Source organism: Meriones unguiculatus, chromosome 7 (genome assembly GCF_030254825.1).
Source record: "Meriones unguiculatus strain TT.TT164.6M chromosome 7, Bangor_MerUng_6.1, whole genome shotgun sequence".
Lineage (NCBI taxonomy): Eukaryota > Metazoa > Chordata > Mammalia > Rodentia > Muridae > Meriones > Meriones unguiculatus.
The window spans coordinates 23,678,490-23,697,956 of record NC_083355.1 but is presented as its reverse complement, the minus strand read 5'-3'; the positions used below and the strand labels follow the sequence as shown (position 1 = coordinate 23,697,956).

General features: G+C 56.4%; 1 protein-coding gene across 7 annotated transcripts in view; it reads left to right on the top strand.

The window, feature by feature from the left end:
* The window catches only part of Arhgap23 (Rho GTPase activating protein 23), a 93,483-nt gene that overhangs the window by 27,169 nt on the left and 46,847 nt on the right, over positions 1–19,467 (top strand). For 2 of the 7 annotated variants that reach the window (XM_060386848.1, XM_021646831.2), the window contains exons 2-7: positions 11,094–11,255; positions 13,427–13,460; positions 14,972–15,067; positions 15,252–15,330; positions 15,445–15,499; positions 18,161–19,319. In XM_060386848.1, the coding sequence (XP_060242831.1) occupies positions 11,094–11,255; positions 13,427–13,460; positions 14,972–15,067; positions 15,252–15,330; positions 15,445–15,499; positions 18,161–19,319 (1,585 nt within the window). Of the gene's footprint in view, positions 1–7,597; positions 7,806–11,093; positions 11,256–11,775; positions 12,642–13,426; positions 13,461–14,971; positions 15,068–15,251; positions 15,331–15,444; positions 15,500–16,962; positions 17,156–18,160; positions 19,320–19,467 lie in introns of those variants that run through there. The other 5 variants (XM_060386846.1, XM_021646835.2, XM_060386847.1 and 2 more) reach the window with 5 other exon arrangements.

Here is a 19,467-nt window from a genome sequence, read left to right as displayed (position 1 = left end):
TGTGATTTAAGTGTCCTATGCCACCATGCCTGGCAGAGAATACTTGTTGTAAACGTATTTTCTGTGCTTCTGGGTTTGTGCTCAGAAGTGGAATTGCTGGGTCAGGTAGTCATTCTAGATTGAATGTTTGAAGCTTGTATTGTTCCTCATATCAGCTGAAATATATACATAAGTATATATTATGTTATATGTATGCATATATTCCTTTTATTTCAGCTTCCCCATCTCCTCTCTTAACATCCAAACAATTCCCCTCCTACTCTCGGAGTCTCAAGTGCCAGAAGCTGGCCTCAAAGTCACCATGTAGTTGACGATAACCTTGAACTTTTTTTGTTTTTGCAAAACACATGAGGAACCTTTTATTACAAGCTATAGCTCAGGCTCATACACCCTCACTGCCATAGTGGTTGAGAACAAAAGAGCCTTGTGCTCAGCTTAGGTGGTTGATTTAAAGAGTCCTGTCCTTTCCAGAGCCCCCAAAGCAGGGGTATTCCTGCCTGGCAAACATTTGTTGCCAAACAAAAGGGGATGTTGCATTTTAAATTGATTGAGTATAGGATGACCCCAAAACCATTAATGGTCTGGCTTCCCTTGTTTGGCTGTCCTAGGGGAGGGGCTATCTGGGCGACCTTGAACTTCTGATCACCATGTTTTTAAGTTTCTTAAATGCTGGCATAACATTCTTGTTATAAATTGTGTGTGGGGCTGGAGAGATGGCTCAGAGGTTAAGAGCACTGGCTGTTCTTCCAAAGGTCCTGAGTTCAATTCCCAGCAACCACATGGTGGCTCATAACCATCTATGAGATATGGTGCCCTCTGCTGCCATGCAGGCACACATGCAGGCGGAATACTGTATAAATAATAAATAAATCTTTAAAAAAAATAAATGGTGTGTGTGTGTGTGTTTATGTGTGTCTTGGCACATGTGTGTGCATTGGTGTAGAGGCTAGAAGACAACTTTGGCTGCCATTCCTTGGTCACTGTACATGTAATCTTTGTTATTTTGTAGTTGTTATTTTAAAAGGTTTATTTATTTGCCGAGTGTGGTGGTATACCGCTGTAATTGCAGCACTCAGGAGGCAGAAGCAGGCAGATCTCTGAGTTCAAGGCCAGCCTGTCTGTCTTTACATAGTGAGCTCCAGGATGGCCTTATTTCATGTGTATTAGTATATCTGCCTTGTGACCTCAGATGCCAGAAGAGGGTGTCTGATGGAGACTGGAACTGGAGATGTGAGCTACCATGTGGGAATTGAACTGAGGTCCTTTGCAAAAGCAGCATGTGTTTTTAACCCCTGAGCCATCTCTCTAGCCTTCGACCTTTGTTTTGTTTTAATTTATTTTTTTATGTATATGAGTACTTTATTTGCATGTATGCCTGCATGATAGAAGTGGGCATCAGATCCCGTTATAGATGGTTGTGAGCCACCATGTGATTCTTGGGAATTGAACTCAGGACCTCTGTATGAGCAGCCAATGCTCTTAACCACTGAGCCATCCCTTCAGCCCTTGACCTTGCTTTTTTGAGACAGGGCCTCTCATTTTCCTGGAGTTCAACAAGTAGGTTAGCATTGGCTGGCCAGTAAAGCCCAAGGAATCCATTTGTCTCTACCTGCCCCATCTCTGGGATTATACTCACACACTTCCACATCTGGATTTTTTTTTTTTAAACTCCTTGGGCTTGAACTCAGGTCCTCATGCTTGCAAGCCCTTTACTGACTGAGCTTTCATTCCAGCTTAGCAATTTCTGAAAGCCTTCTCTGGACAGAGGCACACTAGGGCAAATCCACTTCTGAAAAACAGTGGCCTTCATCCTCAGCTCTCCAAAGGGAGGAGCTGCAGCTGTGCCTGAGGCAGATTCTTTCTCCTGTCTCTAGGGACAGATAGATGCAGGTTAGGACTTCTGGAGACCCCAACATGCCAGTGGGGCAACAAGCCCTTACTCTCAGGGAGCTACCAGCAGGTGAAGACACCCAGAAGACAGCCCAGGGGCATCTGGGTGGAGTGATGAGAGTGGAGGGGACTATGTGGGCCCTGTCCTGTACTGCCTGCGGTTGCCTTGGCAATGGCCTGGGTGTTTACTTTGTGGCTGACTCCAAGCTCACCCTCTTCTGTAAGTGCTCATTTCCCACCATGAGCAAAGACTTTCTTTAAGGCCCCTCTCCCTTGGCGTCACTGAGGCTGGCAACAGCTCTCCTGCTGGGTGGTAGTGCTGCCAGCCTGGCATGCCCCTGGTCTGCTGGGAGCAGCCTCCACTTGGGGCCTCATGTTGCCCATTCCCAGAGGGCCTAGAGCTGGGTCTGTGGGCCTCCATTCCCCAGTGAGGGAAGGGAGTGTGTCTCAGCTTATAAAAGCCTGGGGTCAGCTGTGGGAGGGGCCGTGGTGCCACGCTGTGTGGCTGAGCGCCTGCTTCTGTATGTGCACTGTGTTTTGTGCAAACCATCTACATGCCTGGATAGCAAACAGTTTGTGTTTTCAAGCTCCTACTGTGTGCTTGGGTCCCCGAGGAGACTTTCATTTTTTGTTTTTTTTGAAGTGGTCTCACTATTTAGTCCTGGCTGATCTGGAATTGACTTTACACATCAGGCTAGCCTCTAAGTGTCCTCCTGCCTTCCCAGGGTTGAGATAACAGGCAGGTACTATCACAAAGAGCTAAGACTTTCTTTTGTTGATTTAATTCTCCTGTCATCGTTTGGGTGAAAGTTTCCATCCACCACCATTTCTTCACTGAGGACTTCAGGCTTATGGGCTGACCTCTTCTGTCGGGGATTGTTCTTCCCCTCCTGGACAGGTGGCGATTGGATGCCAGGTGTGCAAAATGCTTCCCTGTCCCCTGCCCCAGTCTTCCTCTTCTGTGGCTGTGACCCGCTCTGTGAGGGTTGGGGATGGTGTGTCGAAGACCATGCCAATCCTGGGCACAGTGGCCTGAGAAGGAGTGCACAGGTGGAGAAGACCTTGTGAATCACCTAGTGCCAGCTGCCCAGCACAGCACAGGGTCCCAAGCTCCTAGCTGCAGGTGCTGTGTCAACGGAGGGGCTGGGAGCTGCAGCTTGCCCAGCCGGCTTGTCAACCTGGCCTGTTAGGGCTTGTCAGGAGGGGCCTCTGCTCTATCGAAGCTGGGAGCTGGGATGTGAATGGGGCTAAAGGGCGGAGAAGGCCCGGGAGGCACTGCCCTGGAGGGAGGAGACTAGGCCAGGGGACAGGCATTGTCTATCACATGCTCGCATGCCTATGAGAGCCCTGCCTGTAGATTTGTCCCTGTGTGTGGAGTTGTGGGTGGCTATGGGTCTGTGTGCATGTGGTGTGAGAGACCAGATGGATGATTCTCTGGGGGGTGGGGCCTTTGTTGGTCACCTGTGGTTTGAGACCTAAGGTCTGGGAGGAGGTGCTGAGCAAGCAGAGGAAGGAAGAATGGGCGGGACTGACCTTGAGCCCTGTCTCTGGCTTCCTGAGCTGCAGGCTCCACTGTGCTATCAGCTTCCCTCCTTCTGTCCCTGACCCTTGGGCTCCGGGACAGCTCTCCTCCCTTCCCCTGGTTCCTGGTGATTGTGCGGCTCCTGCTCCTGTGCTCTGGACCCTCCTCTCCTGGAGAGCTAGCCTGGGAGCCCATTACTGCCCCTGTCAGGAGTCCAGGCCCTGAAGTCATGTCGGGAGCCCCCTTTGTGTGTGAGGACTGCCTCCCTGGTGGCTATGAGAGCTGCTGGCTGGGCCTGAATCTGGAGCTGGGGGACCCTGGAGACACTCCTGATGGAAGGGCCCTGCTGGCAGGGACTGTGTGTGCCTTAGGTTTCCAAGGGCTCTCACCCTGGCCCATGGCACCGCTCCAGGTGTGGTAGTTGAATGGATAACCCAAAAGGTAATGTAGAGGGACCTTGGGGGGGGGGTCATCCCTGGGGATACAGTTCTGGTGTCACAAGAGTGAGGCCTTCTCTTCCTCTGCCCTTGTGCCCTTTGAGTGTCATTTCTATTCTTAAAAAATGGGGGTATACATGGTGGCACACACTTTTTACCCCAGCACACAGGAGGCGGAGGAAGGTAGACCTCTGTGAACTCATGGCCAGCCTGGTCTACAAAGTGGGTTCTAAGCCTGTTAGGGTGCCACACAGTGAGGCCTTGTCTCACAAAAGGAGGGGCAGGGGATGGAGAGATGGCTCAGTGGTTGAGAGCGCACACTCTTTAGCAAGACAGCTTGAGTTTGATTCCCAGAACCCATGTGGATGGCTTCACTTCCAGGGTGGCAGATGCCTTCTTCTGCCTCTTAGGGCATCTGTACTCATGTGCACACACACAGAATTTTAAAATAACAACAACAAATATGTATATTTTTAAATGGGAGCCAGGTAAGGTGGTCCACATCTATAATCCCAGTACTTTGAGAGGTGGAGGCAGGAGAATCCAGAGTTCAAAGCAATCCTCAGCTATACAGAGTTTAAGAGCAGCTTTGAAACTCTGTCTCCAAATAAAGGCATGCAGGCCTTTAATTCCAGCTACCAGGGCAGAGGCAGGTGGATCTCTGTGAGCTTGACGCCAGCCTGGTCTACAAGGGGAGTCCGCAACAGTCAGGGTTGTTACACAAAAAAAAAAACCTGTCTCAACCCGTGCCTTCCCCCCCCCCAAAAAAAACCAACCCAACCCAACTCAACCAACCAGCCAACCAACCAAAAACCAAAGAACCCTCTCTGAGCCAGGAGTGGTTTGTAAATGCCTGTACTCTCAACATTCAGGAGGCTGATGCAGAGTGGTTTCTCTGAGTTCAAGGCCAGCCTGGGCTATATACAGAGTTCTATGCCACCAGAGCCACCTAGTAAGATCCTTACCCCTTCCCTGCAAAAAAACAAAACCATCTCGGGTATCTAGTGCTTAGGGAGGAGTCACAGATAGAAGTCCATTTTAGAATTCTGGGGGTCCTTTCTTAGGAATGCAGTCCTGAGCCCCTGAGCAGGGACCCTTAGGAAGATAAGTGGGATAGATTTTTGCCAGCTGGTCCACTTAGGGGGCTGGGAGGAGCTGGCCATCGGGTGATTCCGGCAGTGGGGGAGGAAGCCGGCAGGGTGTGGGGGGAGGACACTCTGGGCAGGAAGGCTTGGAATAGAAATCTCAGCAACGCCTGGTATTTCCCAGCCTTGCCCCTCCCCCTTGGGCTCTGGGGCCCACCCCACATTCCTTTCCCAGAGGAAACAGGAGGAAGCTGGCTCCCCAGGCCTAGAAGGTCATTTCAAGCTGTGGCCCACCTTGGAGGCCCTACTGTGTGCACCACACAGGCTCTCAGCTCTTGTTGCCCCTTCTAAGTCTCTGCTGAGGCAGCCTTCTCCTCATCTGCCAGGTTAAAAGGCAGAAAGTGGGCACTGGGGATTCCGGTCTCTTTCAGGGCCTCTGTAGGCCTGGACACACGAAGGCACATACCTGTGCCCTCCCCTACAGCACCCAGATCCCTCCAAGACTCAGGCAGACACACATCACTGGTCAGCCATTCGAGGGCCCACGGGGTGAAAGAATGAAGAATCTCTTTGCTTAAATGTAAGACCTGTGCTGGCAGCAAGATAAAAAGTCAGTTGGGGCCTGGGGAGATGGCTCAGCTCGCTGCACAAGTCCGAGGTCTGGGTTCCAACCCTCACAGCCTATGTAGAAACCACGAGGTAGAATGCAAAGATTGATCCTGGAGATTTCCTCTGACTGTGTAGGGAAGTGACATGTGTGCCCTCGAGAACACATACAGGTAAATACTTAAAAAAAAGAAAAGCCCGGCATAGTGGCAGAGCGGGCACATCTCTCTGAATTCAGGGCTATAGTGGCCTATGACTCAGGTTCCAAGACAGCTGCAGCTTTGTAAAACGGCAGGTAGGCAGCTGGAAGGACTTCAGTGAAGACTGATGAGGGTCAAGGACATCGTTTCCCTCTTCTCTTTACTTTGGGCCCCAGGATCAACATGGCTGAGGACATCTTGATGGCATGGCCGCTTGGTCTATGAGGGTATGGCTTTTGGGAGGAAGTAGTGAGGAGGGGCAGAGCAGGCGTTAGTCAGACCCAGGATTCTTGGTTTTCTAGTTAGGCAGCGGCTGGGAGAAATGTCGACTCAGTTTCACTGTCCCTGGCTGCCCTGCTGTCCCTGACTGGTCCTTTCCTGCTCCCCTGACTCCCTGAGTCAGCTCATGGCAGCCTCGCTCTTCCCGTTGGGCTTCCGCAGGGTGGAGGTGGGGGTCCAGCTCCTGCATGGGCCCCACAAGCAGCAAACAGGAAACAGGAGAACAAAACCCGCTCCCTGGCTGACTCGGTCCCCCCACCCTGGGCCTCCCCCCCCCATTCTTCCTTCCCTCCATCCTGCCTACCGCTCCCTTGCCTCTACAGTTCTTCTATTCCTTTCTGGGTCTAGTACCTCTCACACAGGCTAGCTCCCTGGAGCGTGAGGACAGTGGCTGACCAGCGGTCTCCAAGCAGCCCAGCCCTGTGGTTGTGCCTCCCAGGTGGGCCCTGGGTTTGTGTCCCTTCTGCGGAGTATTTCCTTCTCTGCGCACCACCCTAGTGGTGGTGGGAGTGACAAATGAACTTGGGGTATGAATGACAGTGGAGAACACACACCACCCAGGGCCATCACCAGCCTTGCCCCTGCTGGGGGAAAGGATGGGGAGCCAGCAAAGGGGAGTGGGCAATGTCCCATCTCACTCACATGGAGGCGGTAGGGGGAGAGTGGCCAGCCTGGAGCCTCCTCTCAGCCTGGCGATGCCAGGGTTCATTGGCAGTGGTCCTGGAGAAGAGGAACGAGTAGGATTCCTTTGAGGGGCTGGAGTGGGGTCTGCCTGCAGCCTGAGGGTGGCTCACATACTGGGCTGGCAGTGTGTGTGCCACCTGAGGAGCACAGACCGTACCCTGCTGCAAGCAGTGTGCGCCTGTCACCTCCTATCACTGTTCTGCTTGTATGTTAGGTTAAATGGGCATCGCTGTGGGGCATGGGAGGCTCTGGTGCATTTTAAATGGCCTGTGCTGGCATATGCTCCCCACGGCGTAGGGAGGTTTAAAGGGGAGGGTGATATATGCCACGGATATGTATATATATATCACACTCGCACTGAGGGTCTGTGAGGGGTGTGTGCGGGACAAGTGGCGGGGTGCCCGGCCGTATGTGTGAGGCGCGCAGCTAGAACATGTCTCTGCCCGGCGTCTGAAACTAATGGGCCACAGTGTGATCCCGCGGCTGTGTGAGTCGCTGTGTTTGGATGGTGTCGTCGGTGTGTGCTGTGCCTGAGCTGGGACCGCTGCAAACCTCTGGCGTGGGGCGGAGGGTGGGCTGGCGCGGCGCTGGGGCCGCCCCGGAGGGGGAGGTGTCTGTCCCAGCGACTCGCCGGCTTGTCCCTGTCCCGCTCCAGCGGGCGCCTTCACCCGGGCGGCGCGGGAGGCGCGGCCCCTCTCCAGCCGTCCTGCCGCCGTCTGCGCGGGCCGGCCGCCCCCTCGGGGCCTCGGGGCCGCGTGCCCGCGGCTCTGGGGGGCGGGCTGGGACCCCTGGGCTCCGGCTGCTGCGCGGGGGTCCGAGGACGCCCCCCGTCCGGCGCCCAGCCGCGGAGCCCCGCACCGCGCGTCCCGCTCCGGAAGCCAGGCCCGGGGCTCGCTGGGGCCGCGACGGTGGCCGCGCTCGGGGGTCCCCGCAGGCCGCGCTGGCGGGCAGCGCCGTGTGGCGCGTGGAGCGCGCGGGCGTCCGGGGCTGGCGCTGGGAGCGCGCCGTCGGCGTGGACTGCAGTGCCCCCGAGCCGCGCTGTCTCTGGCTGCCCTGTCTGAGCCACAGCGACCGCCGCGCGCCGGCTCTGCGTCCGGCCAGGGTGAGCAACAGCTTTGGAGCCGGGCGAGAGCTGGACGTCAGGGGCTGTGGGCAATCGGGTTACCCACTCTCTAGCTGACAGCGTTCGGCATTCCCAGACGGACATCCTTGCAGTTGAGGATGTTGAGAGTCAGGGTGAGGTGGCAGCGTTTGTGTGGGAGCTTTCCCAGCGGTGCCAGATGGAACCTCGGGTCTGAGTAATGGCATCTGTGGGCTCGGCCCTCCTGGTTTACCGGCGATGGAAGGATGGAATGGAGGAGGCTGATGACTGGAGGAGTCGCTGTCATGTCTAGGGATCCTGGAGCGCGGGGGCTGGCAGAAACCCAGTGAGAGCTAGGCGTAGGGTTACTAACCCAAGCAGTGGGCGCCACTCCGTTTTCCTGTCTTCTCTCCTATCAGCAGGGACACGGTCACAGAGGCACATAAGGGTTTCCTAGTGGTCAGAGGAAGTTGAGGTGACAGAGAGGCCCCCAAGCAGGCAGTAGGTGATTCCCAGGGCGGGCAGTAGCCGGGCTGGGGGCAGTGTTTCTGATGTTCGGGATCTGCCAGGCTGGTAGGCGTGAGTCACAGTGGGCACCGTGCCCAGCTTCAATACTGCGTTCTCTGCGATGACCTCTTTATGCCGGAGTGGGTTGGGGTGTGGGGGGTAAGTACTGATTCTGCCAACCCATCGAGTGCCCACCTCTGCCCCATGTGTTCCCCGGGCCGCAGGCCCTCCTTCAGTAAGAGTTGGTGTTTCTGGATGTCTCTTTGTTTTCAGACATGAGGGCGAGAGTGTTTGCAAATAGGTTTCAGCCAGTAGGGTTTCATCAGCAATGCCTGCAGCCCTTCTCTGTCCCGTGTGCCTGTGTCACAGAGACAAGAGTTAGGGGCGCTGAGTTGTACTTCTTGGCCTTCCTAGTTCTCAATGCTGGATCTCTCTGTTTCGGTACCTTGTCCCTCTCTCCCCGTCTGGAGGAGAGCTAGACTCAGTGCTGTCCCGGGTCAGAGGGGAGGAGCAGAAGCCTGCATGTAAGGTAACGTGAAGGATTGAGGCTGGGTCTGGAAGACCTTCCCACAAGAGAGGGAGTCAGCCAGCTCCGACGGGGGCTGTGGTGTCTCCTCTGCTGATAGGGGTGTGGTGGCTGTAGCAGGGGCATTACTGACATTCTCAAGAGACTAATTGGAAGGGGTGGGGGACTGGACCTGGAAGGAAAGAACAGAGGAAGTGGAGAGACAGAGATAAGTAAGAAGGGGGGGGCTGCCATGCTCTAGGGAGGGGCGACCCTTGCGAGGACTGCATCCCCACTGTCCTGGATTACAGGCAGGTCCCCTCAGGGAGTGGCACCCCCAGGCAGCTGGCAGCTCTAGGCAGGATGTGTGTGTAGGGGGAGGGGAAGGGAACATGTGGGGACCTGTCCCAGTCTCTTCTCATCACTGGGGCAGCTGGTGGCTTAAACCTTAATCCAGGACACCAGCAAAACAATGGGCCCTGCAAACACCCTCAGCTCTGAGCATGGGTGGGAGTGGGAAGGAGGGCAGCCCACGCGAAAGGGGGAGCAGGGGCTTCTTGGGGGAGGCACTGGGGACCTGTGAGATCATTCTTCCAGTCATCAGAAATAGGAAATTGGGAGGGGTGTGTTCAGATTGCAAGGAATTTCCAGGGAACGTTGTCGGGGCTCCTTGGACCCCACGAATGTGGAGCTCATGGAAGAGGCCAGAGTGCAACTGAGAGGGCATTGCTGGGTTCCTGCTAAGGACGGGGACCAGGAGCAGTCTAGGTCTTGTTTGGGCCCTTCTGGGGATGGAGAGCTCACAACCCCTTATATTTTTTTTTTTTCACACTGTGTGGAATGTCTCCTTTTCTGGAGCCTCATTCAGCTGTTTTGTGTCCTCCACCTGGTTCTGTTCTCTGAGACTACAGTCAGCAAACCTATTGCGTCTGTCTCACTTTTCTTCTCTTTATTGAGATTCCAGGATTTGCTCTCTGTCCTGAGCCTGCGGGGTGGTGGCCAAGCCTCCTGGCTGTGCACCCTGGCATGCTGTCCCTCTGTTGACTAGGTGAGCAGAGGCGGGCAGCTTCTCAGACTGGCCTCTCAGCACCCCTGTCCCGGCAGGTGTTTGTAAACTTTCTCCACTTCCCAGGAGGGCAGCTTTCCCATCCAATGGGAGCTCCTTACAGCCCAGGTCTGATGGACTTTCACTGTCCATACCAGCCCCGGCCTTCTGTCTCTTCTTCAGCTTCCTGCCAGGGCCAAGGAGGGGCAAGAGGTGGGAGCCCATTGAAGGAGCTGGTGGGAAGCTTTTGGCTTCCTGAGGGCTTTGGGTCAGAATCAAGTGCTACCTCAGGCTGCCTAAAGGCTGTGGGCCTTGAGGCAGTCTTCTCTGTCCGTCATCTCTTGCCACCTGCCCAAGATATGGTCCTATACGGCCCCTCTTCCCTTCTTTGGATAGCCTGCCATGTCATCTAGCGGAACCCCAACCGTTCCAGCAGGTTGGACAGAACGCAGTATCTCCCATCTGCCTTTCCGGTGAACCAGCCTGGCCTTTGGGCCGAGCTTTGCAACCTCAGCAAGTCCCTTTAGTGGCCTGATGTCCAGTTGGGGCTTTTGATCCATTCCCAGAGGGTGCATTTGTGTGCTAGGATGTGCAGAGCTGTGCCTCTGTGCTGTGCACATGTGTGTATGCTAGGTTGGTTGTGTGCACCTGTGCCTGCTCCAAAGTGCCTGCATAGTGTATTCGTATGGTTCTGTGAGTCTGTGTGCACGTTTGCTATTTTTATTTTTTATCACTAATTTATTTAATTTTGGGTTTTTGAGACAGGATTTCTCTGTCTGTCTGTCAGACAGCCCTGGCTGTCCTGGAACTCCCTCTGTAGATCAGGCTGTTCTCTACCTCCTAAGCGCCGGGATTAAGCTACCACTGCCCAGCTTATGTATGCGCATTGATATGTATGCCTGTGTTTGTGGCATCTTCTGTAAGCATAAGTTGTGTGTTCATGTATGTTAGCGTATGTGTGGGGATGTGTAAGAGTTGTATGCATAACTTCCTGTGTAGAAAAGCTGTGTGGTCAGTGTCTGGCGCATAGAGCATGTGGCTCAGCTTCCAGGGGGGCAAAGGTGTCATGAGGAGACTGAAGGGAAAATTCCGAGGGAAGACGCTTTCTGGCTCTGGGGAGTGACAGAGGAAGGGTATGGTGAAGGGGTCAGGGCCCAGAAGGCACCTGGGCCTCATGGCTGTGGGTGCTGGCACTCCCTGTTGAGTTCCGCTGCCTCTGCGGGCGCCTGCTCACTCTTCTGTGCTCCTGCAGCTTCCACTGGGCCCACGAGATGGGTGCTCCTCCGGGCGCCCCCTCCCCTGGCAGGGCCCGAGGACCCTGCGGCTGCGCAAGAATGTCCAGGATGGCTTTGGTTTCACCCTGCGCCACTTCATCGTGTACCCGCCCGAGTCAGCCGTGCACTGCAGCCTGAAGGTATGCCCCGCGTGCGTGCCCGGCCACTCTGAGGGAAGCCTGATGGGAGCGGGAGGCTAGTTGGTCTATCCTAGACCCCTGTCAGAGGAATCCCTGCAGGGGCCCAGCCAGGCTCCCTTCTGCTGCAGTCTGAGGAGAGCTGTGCCGGCTGAGCCTAAGGCACTTGCTCCGTGGCTGTGGACACGTTCCATACCTTTTCTTGGCTCTGCAAAGGGACTGATCATCTTGGGGAACCGGGCCTCCTGGGGCTCCTTGTTCACTTGTCCACTGATTCTTGATCTGGGTCAGCTCTTCCTGTGCCCAGGCTGAGGAGTCAGGGACCCCAGCTTAGTTTTTGGGAAGAGTCCTGGGGGAGGGGTCCAAGGGCTCCCAGGTCTTAGTCCTGACTCCGTCTGTTTTGCTGTGGACTGGGTCGCTATGGGTTCAGAGCCATCCCACCCCTCTGTTACTCAGTTTCTCCCGGGGGCTCCTCTTTAGGGATCCTCCTTGATCCCTAAGAGTCTCTCCATCCCTAATACAGCTCTTCGAGTCAGAGTCCCAGAACTCCTCAGGCCGGCACAGGATCACCAGCCAAGGGACAGAGTCCCCGAAAGCAAAGAGCGTCGAGGACAGGAGGGTGTCCAGGCAGCATACTGGGCTCCAGACGAGACATATTTCTATTAGAGCCAATGAACCCCTCTTTCTCCTTCTCTCATGGCTGGGATTCTTGCTTAGGGACCTTGACCCCACCTGTCACACCACCCAAAATTTAGGTTTCTTTGTATGTCTCTGCACCTGTGCAGAAGTGTGCGCGCGCGCGTGTGTGTGTGTGTGTGTGTGTGTGTGTGTGTGTGTGTGTGTCCATGTCTGTCATGTGCTTTGTGGCTTTCACAGGCGTATGAATCTTTGATCTCAGGATCGTCACTGTCATTGGCTGTGGCTGTGCCTAAGCATGGAAGTGTGGCATCATGACTAAGGATGCCAGCGAGCCCCTTCCCTCCTGACAGCCCTGGTCCTTCCTTTCCTTCTTTCTAGTTCCTGCCACCTTTTCTCAGGACACTGTGGAGGAGTGGAGTGACAGGGGCTGTGGTCTAGCGGAGGACTCTTCATCTCATGGGTCACTGGCCAACTCTGGGCAAGACAAGCCAGGGTTGCTTTCTCCCTTTCTAGAACCTGCCGCAGTCTGGGAGAAGCTCCTGTCCTAAGGCAGGAGAAGGCCAGAGTTCTCTGCCTGGGAGCCTGCGGTGAGCTTAGCCGTCCAAATGCATCTGTCTGTCCCTGCCACCCGCTGTCCGTGCTGTCAGCTCACATTAGTGGGCATGCACCTCCCACGGGAAACGGCAGAGGGCCAGGTTTCAACAGCACTCAGCAACCTCCCTGGCCCACCCTGGCTGGGCTGGACTGCCAGTGAGTTCTGAGTTTGGGCCCTGGTTCTACTGCTGAGCGTCTGGATAAGATGACCCTGAAGGTCTGGTCAACTCTGAAATGCAACACCTGCCGGCTCAGCCTGTCTCTGACCTTCGTAGGGTTCTTCTCCAAAGCCAGGACCCCCTCCCCTCCCCTCCCCAGGATCCAGGATCCCTGGACCTCCTAGCAGCTCTTCCTCACCCCTGTAACTAGCTGCTAGAATCCTGCCCCTTGCCCGACACCCAGTTCTGCTTATCAAAGAACCTTTCCTGGCCCCCTCCTTCCTGGCCCCTCGTCTTTCCTTTTAGACCAGAATGCTTTTAGTCTGACTTGTGTCGCCTGCTGTTGTCAGCTCAGCACATCCAGCCCTAAGTGTGCGTGTGCGCCCTCCTCCGCCCTAATCGGGCCTCCCAGCCCATTCTCTGAGAGATAGCCCTGTTTACACTTGTCAGGCTGCTTATCTTTGCCGGGGTCCTCGGCGTGGGTGTTGAGGACCTTCTTCCTTGGCCTGCACGCTCTCTAGGGGCTGAGGGCATGGGTTCTTGGTGGATTGGATGTTCTTGGAAACCTGGGATGCTAGCGAGTGGGATCAGCAGGTCTACGATAGACAGGGTGTGACAGGGACTCCTCCGACAGCTCTTGCATCTCTATGCTGTTGGCTACTTGGGAAGAGATAAGGGTCTGGGGTGGGGTTGGGGGACTCAGCAGGGCTGCCCAGGTGCTGCGTGCTGCTGATGCTGCTGAGGGCTGAACAGTTGCCACACCCATCTCTCCTTTCTCTGCAGGAGGAAGAGAATGGAGGCCGAGGCCGAGGAGGAGGTAAGGGGGTGGAGCAGGGGCTGGGCTGGGCTTTAGTTTCTCTCCTGCACCCCAGTGGGCCCCACCCTTTTCTTGTCCCTGTCTGGCCTTTCTCCTTTCTCTGTTCCTGGCTAGCTAGCTCCAGGCATCTCCTCTTCATTCTCTATTCTCCCTTCACATTTTCCCCTTGCCTTCCTATGGGCCTGCCCCTCCCACAGCCATCTGATACTGAGTCCTCTGAGTGACAGATCCCCATCTGGTCCCCCCTCCCCCGTCTCTCTACTTTCTCTCAGAACAAAGTGTAGGTTGTGGATCAGGGTTGCTGTGTACTGAGCATGACTCACCTTATGGCCAGAGTCAGTGAAGCCCTGATAGGAATAGTGGGACCCTAAGGCCTGTCTTTAAAATGCGAGCCTAAGTCACCTTATTGTCTCCTCTCCTGGCTCTCAGGCTCCCCAAACAGGTAGCTTTCCTGCCCTGCCCCTGTGTGTGGGCAGCCTTGGGGACATGGTCCTCCTGAGTTCTCATGCCATGAAAGGTGGAGCCCACTCTCCTAGCACAGGTTCCAGCAGGGGAGTCTTGTTGGCAAGTGACGGAGTTAGTATCCATCCTGTGTCCATCCCAGAATTCTCAGGCTTCTGCTTGGAGTCCCTGACCCAGGAGAAGGAAGACGGGTGGGAGACATGAGTGTTCTGGGTGTCTCTCTGGCCCTGTGAGATCTCTCCGTATATGTGAGGTCTCCCTAGCTTGCATCTTCAGGACTTGATAAGTGCAATATTTGTAAGAAAATGTTTTATGTTTGATTGTATATGAATGTATGTGCGTCGTGTGTGTGCCAGAGGCTGGAGTGTGTTGGAAGAAGGTGTCAGATCCCCAGGAATGGGAGTTACAGGCAGTTAGTTGTGAGCTGCCACACGGATCCTGGGAACCAAACCCAGGCCCTGCACAGGAGAAGCCAGTGCTCCTAACCTCTGGTCCATCTCTCCAGCCCAGACAGGGGGCTCTTTTAAACCTTGTTTGTGTGTGCTAGGGCTAGTGCCATAGTGCGCCTGTGCCATGCAAAGTGTGTAGCAGGCAGAGGACGCCTTGGTGGGAGTTAGCTCTCTCCTTTCACCTTTATGTGGGTTTCAGGGATTGAACTGAGACCATCAGGCTTTCATGAAAGCGCCTTTTCTCATTGAACCAGCTTGTCAGCCCTGTAGGGACCTCTTTTGTAGGGGACCCTTTTGTTTGTCTTGTGACTTGTGTGTGACATCTGCTTGACCTCGAACTCCGGAAGGGCAAGAGCTGTGTGAGTCCACACACACTGCACAGGACAGGGACTCAGCTCCTGGTGCTGGGCAGCTCTCTCTGTGTCCCCGGTGGAGTCCTTCTCCTGGTGTGGTCCCTTGCCTGGCTGTGGGCACAGGTCCTTTGGATGTGTGGGTCATTGCACGCTTGTGCCTGTGTGTGATCCTCCTGAGCGTGTGTCCCCTGTGTGTGTAGCTGTGCATGGGTGTGACCCCCCAGCTAACCCGGCTGATGCCCACCAGGACCCTCCCCCCGGCACCGCCTGGAGCCCATGGACACCATCTTTGTGAAGAATGTGAAGGATGGTGGCCCGGCCCATAGGGCGGGGCTCCGCACAGGTGAGCCTGCAGGTGACCTTGTTTAACCCTCCTCTGGGGCCCCTGTTCCTTTTAACTGGGTTGGGGTTCTTGAACCCAGATGCTGGGGAAGTTCCTGTCCCCTCGCTGTCATTCATGCTTGCTGCAGGGGACACGCTACCCCGTGCTTCGGCCTCTCACACGTGATCCCACCCCTTGCCTCTAGGAGACCGGCTGGTGAAGGTGAATGGGGAGAGCGTCATCGGGAAGTCCTACTCCCAGGTCATAGGCCTGATCCAGAACAGGTGAGTACCTGCCCTTCCTCCTTCTAAGGCAACATGTGGGCTCCCCTCTCTCTGGCCTGGGGGATCCCTCTCCCCAGACCTGTCGCCTTTGTTGACCCTCTCCCTTTTCTGCAGTGATGACACCCTGGAACTTTCCATCATGCCCAAGGATGAGGACATCCTCCAGCTGGTGAGTCCTTCGGTCTGCATGGAGGCCCCAGGCCCAGCGCGGTCTTCTGGGCCCCTGTGGGAGAAAAGAGGAGGAAGTAGCCTGACATTGCTCAACCGGGGCTTCCAGGCCCATCCCTGGGCTGGGGCTGCTTGTTGCTTCATTCAAGCTGCTGTGTGTGAGGAGGAGAGGAGGTGCTGGTCCTGGCAGGCAGGATTCCTGCCAGGGTATCTGAAAAGAGGGTGGCCCAGCGGGCCCTGCCAGCCTGGCATGTTCTTGTCTGCTCCTGTGAGAGATACCTGTCCCCCACCCCCCACTGAGCCTGGGGGAACATGGCTCTTGCAGGTGTGTCCATGCGTGCACACACCAAACACTACCCTTCAACGCATCCCACGGTCATGGGTAACATTTAGTACATATCGGGACACTGGAGCATGCACAGCGCTGTACAGCTGAGCTCCATAGCAAACACACAGTGTTGCAGGTGTAGGTTCGCAGACCCTCTCCCTATCTCTGTGTCACCGCGGTCCGTTCTCCAGCAAGACTGCACAGCAGTGTCACCTGCACCTCTGCCTCATAGCACGAATGCTGCACACATCTGGATCCTGTGCAGCTGTGACAGAAACACACAGTGCCGTGTTACCGCATGCAGTGCTGCCCGAAAATGTCGAAGCGTGCTCTGGCCCCTCTCGGGCATCCAAGCTTTGTGATATCACAGGATCCTAAGTTCATACACAAGGTATAAATTCGTCACACATGGCTCCCAGTGTCTCTGCACACCCAGAGCATAAAACCCTTTGAGAGGGTGTGCCGTGTGAAGCAAGCCCAGAGCCCTGTGTCTGGAGCCTCGAATGCTCCCCTTTGCCTAGTGCCCTCCCTGTTCTTGGTCTCATGGATCCTATCCAGATGCCAGCTTGCTTGCCCTTAGGTCGCTGCCCCTCGGAGGATGGCTGAGGGCCAAGCCCAGAGCTGCCATGCTGGCTTTGGTTGTGTCTGTGTCACTGTAATGACAGGGCCACACTTGGCTTGATGCCTCCCTGGGAACCTCCATTTCTGACCTCAAATGTCCCCTTGCTCTTCCTGGAGACGAAGAGGAAAGAACGGAGGCTTAGGAGGTGGATGGCTCACCCCAGGCCTTAAAGAGCTTGCCTGCACACCAGACTTGGGTCCTTGCCAGTCGTGAGAGAGTAAAGGGCATGACCCTGGGGCGCCCTGGCTCAGTCCAGCTCTCCGGGGGCAAGGGATAGCGAGGGCAGCAGCCTTGAACTCTGCCAGACCTAGGCCTAAGTGGGCTGGCAGGCCCAGATGTCAACATCTGGGAGCTTCCACCACCCCGCCATCTCCAGTCCGCCGGAGGGTGGGGCGCAGGCATTCCTGTGGTTGGGAGCCGAGGCTGGAGGCCAATCGGGCGGCGGCGGCTGCTGACGCCACAGCGACGCGGCAAGTCCCCTCCACACCCATCCTCCCTCCTCCTACCGCCGGGCAGCCGAAAGAGAGCCGGGTGGGGGAGAGGGGGAGCTTCACGGAGGGCTGACTGAGGGGACTGAGGGACCCAAACCAGCGGGCCAGGGGCTGTGGCGAGAGGCAGCAGGGGGGCAGGAACGGGCTGGCGGGATGCTGCCTCCGCCACCGTGATGCTCAGGGCCCCAGTAGCCGGCAGGATGGCAGGACCGAGAGGTATGTGCTGCTGGCCCAGTGTGCTAGGCTGGAGGGGCCCCGAGCGTGCGGGGGTGTGGTTAGCTGGTCCTTGTCACATGATATTTGTGTTGGGAGCGGAGGGGTAGTTATTTGTGTATCTCATTGTGTGTGCTGTGTGTGTGTGTCTCTCTCAGGGTGTGTATCTTGCTGTTTCTCTGTGATGTGGTGGAGGATGTGTGTATGTCTGGGCTCACCCTCCCACCCTTCGCCGAGACAGGCCCCCTCAGCTCACCCAGTCGGTGCTGGGCTGGGCCAGGGCCACAAGGCTGCTGTCCCTGGGGGCTGCCTCCTTTTTTGGCTGAGCCTGGGCACCAACCCTGTCACTCCTCAGCAATGCAGCGTCAGCTTCGGGAGCCAGTGCCAAATTCCTGGCCTAGGGGTGGCAGAAGGTGGCCCAAGGCTCCTTAGCCTGTTGAGCCCCTCCTCTGAGCTGGCTTCTGGAGAGCAAGAAGTGGCCATCCCAAGGCCCAGGCCCTGGGCCGTGACTCACACCTCCTCATGCTGAAGGCACTGTGGGCTCTTCCAGCCTCCGCCCACCCTCAGACCACCCCTCCCTGGGCACACCCCTTAGCCAGCTTTCTACTGTCTTCTACTACCTTGACAGATTTCTTCGCTGTACTCCAGGGGCTGTGGGCATCATTGGGCATAAAGAAACAGTAGGAACCAGCAGACAGGATGGGGGAGGACCCAAGCAAGCAGATGTTGGAATGTTTGTGGCTAAAGGCTGTCCTTGTTTTAAAAGTCTCAGAAAAATCTGACTATTTTGAGAGCGAGAGAGCAACAGAGACAGAGAGACAGAGAGATTCTGATTTCTTTGTCCTCCCCGGGACTCTCTGTGGAGCACACCCTCATCCACTCAGGATGCCCTTACTTAATCATCTCCCTTCCATTCCCTTCTGAGGACCTTGGTATCCTAGGGCTGTCTCGTGTCTGTCCTCTAAATACAGTCTGGTCATACTTTTATGCCTCTGTGTTTCTGGCCAGGCCTACTCCCAGGATGCCTACCTGAAGGGCAACGAGCCGTATTCTGGAGAGGCCCGAAGCATCCCAGAACCACCTCCACTCTGCTACCCACGGAAGACCTATGCCCCGCCAACCCGGGCCCCTGCCTGGGCCACTATGGTGCCTGAGCCCATCCCAGCACTACCCACGGAGTCGCGGAGTCCTGCTGCCTGGAGTGACCCAGGGTCCCGTGTCCCATCTGCCACCCGTGCCCACCTGGACAACTCTTCGTTGGGGATGAGCCAGCCCCGCCCCAGCCCTGGTGCCTTTCCCCACCTCCCTTCAGAGTCCCGGACGCCCCGTGCCTTCCCAGAGCCTGGCAGCCGGGTGCTTCCCAGCAGACTGGAGTGCCAGCAGGCTCTGTCACACTGGATGTCAAATCAGATACCCCGCAGGGCGGGGGAGAGACGGTGCCCCGCCATGCCACCTCGGGCCCGTAGTGCCTCCCAGGACCGGTTGGAGGATGTGACTACCCACCACCCATGGCCCTGCTCCACCTCCCAGGATGCCTTGAGCCAGCTGGGCCAGGAGGGTTGGCACCGAGCTCGCTCAGATGACTACCTGAGCAGGGCTACCCGCTCTGCTGAAGCACTGGGGCCAGGAGCGCTGGTGTCACCTCGCCTTGAACGCTGTGGTTGGGCTTCCCAGCGTTCATCTGCCCGCACCTCTGCTTGCCCTTCTCGGGACCTGCCAGGGTCCCAGGCCCCTCCCCCATCGGGCCTGCAGGGCCTGGATGACATCGGGTACATTGGCTATCGGAGCTATAGCCCATCATTCCAGCGCCGAACTGGTCTCCTGCACGCGCCCTCCTTCCGGGACTCACCTTTTGGGGGACTTCCCACCTTCATCTTGGCACAGTCTCCTGCATCATTCCCACCCGAGGCCTCCGAACCACCTAGGGTCGTCCGGCCAGATCCTAGCACGCGAGCCCCAGAGCCTCCTGCAGAGGATCACCGTGACGAGGTGGTCCTGAGGCAGAAGCCTCCGACGGGTCGCAAGGTCCAGCTAACCCCTGCAAGGCAGATGAACCTTGGATTTGGTGATGAGTCCCCAGAACCAGAGGCCAGAGGGGAACGCCCAGGCAGGAAGGTGGCTCCTTTGGCCACTCCGGAAGACTCTCTGGCTTCTATCCCCTTCATTGGTGAGCGGGCTTACAAGCAGCTAAAGATCCCAGTCTCTGTCCTTCTGGGTCCCATCTTCCCATCTACTGTGCCCTAGACTCTGGGCTGTGTGCCAACAGCATCACCTGGGTTCTCTATCTGTTCATCTGTTTGTCCATTCTTCAGCCA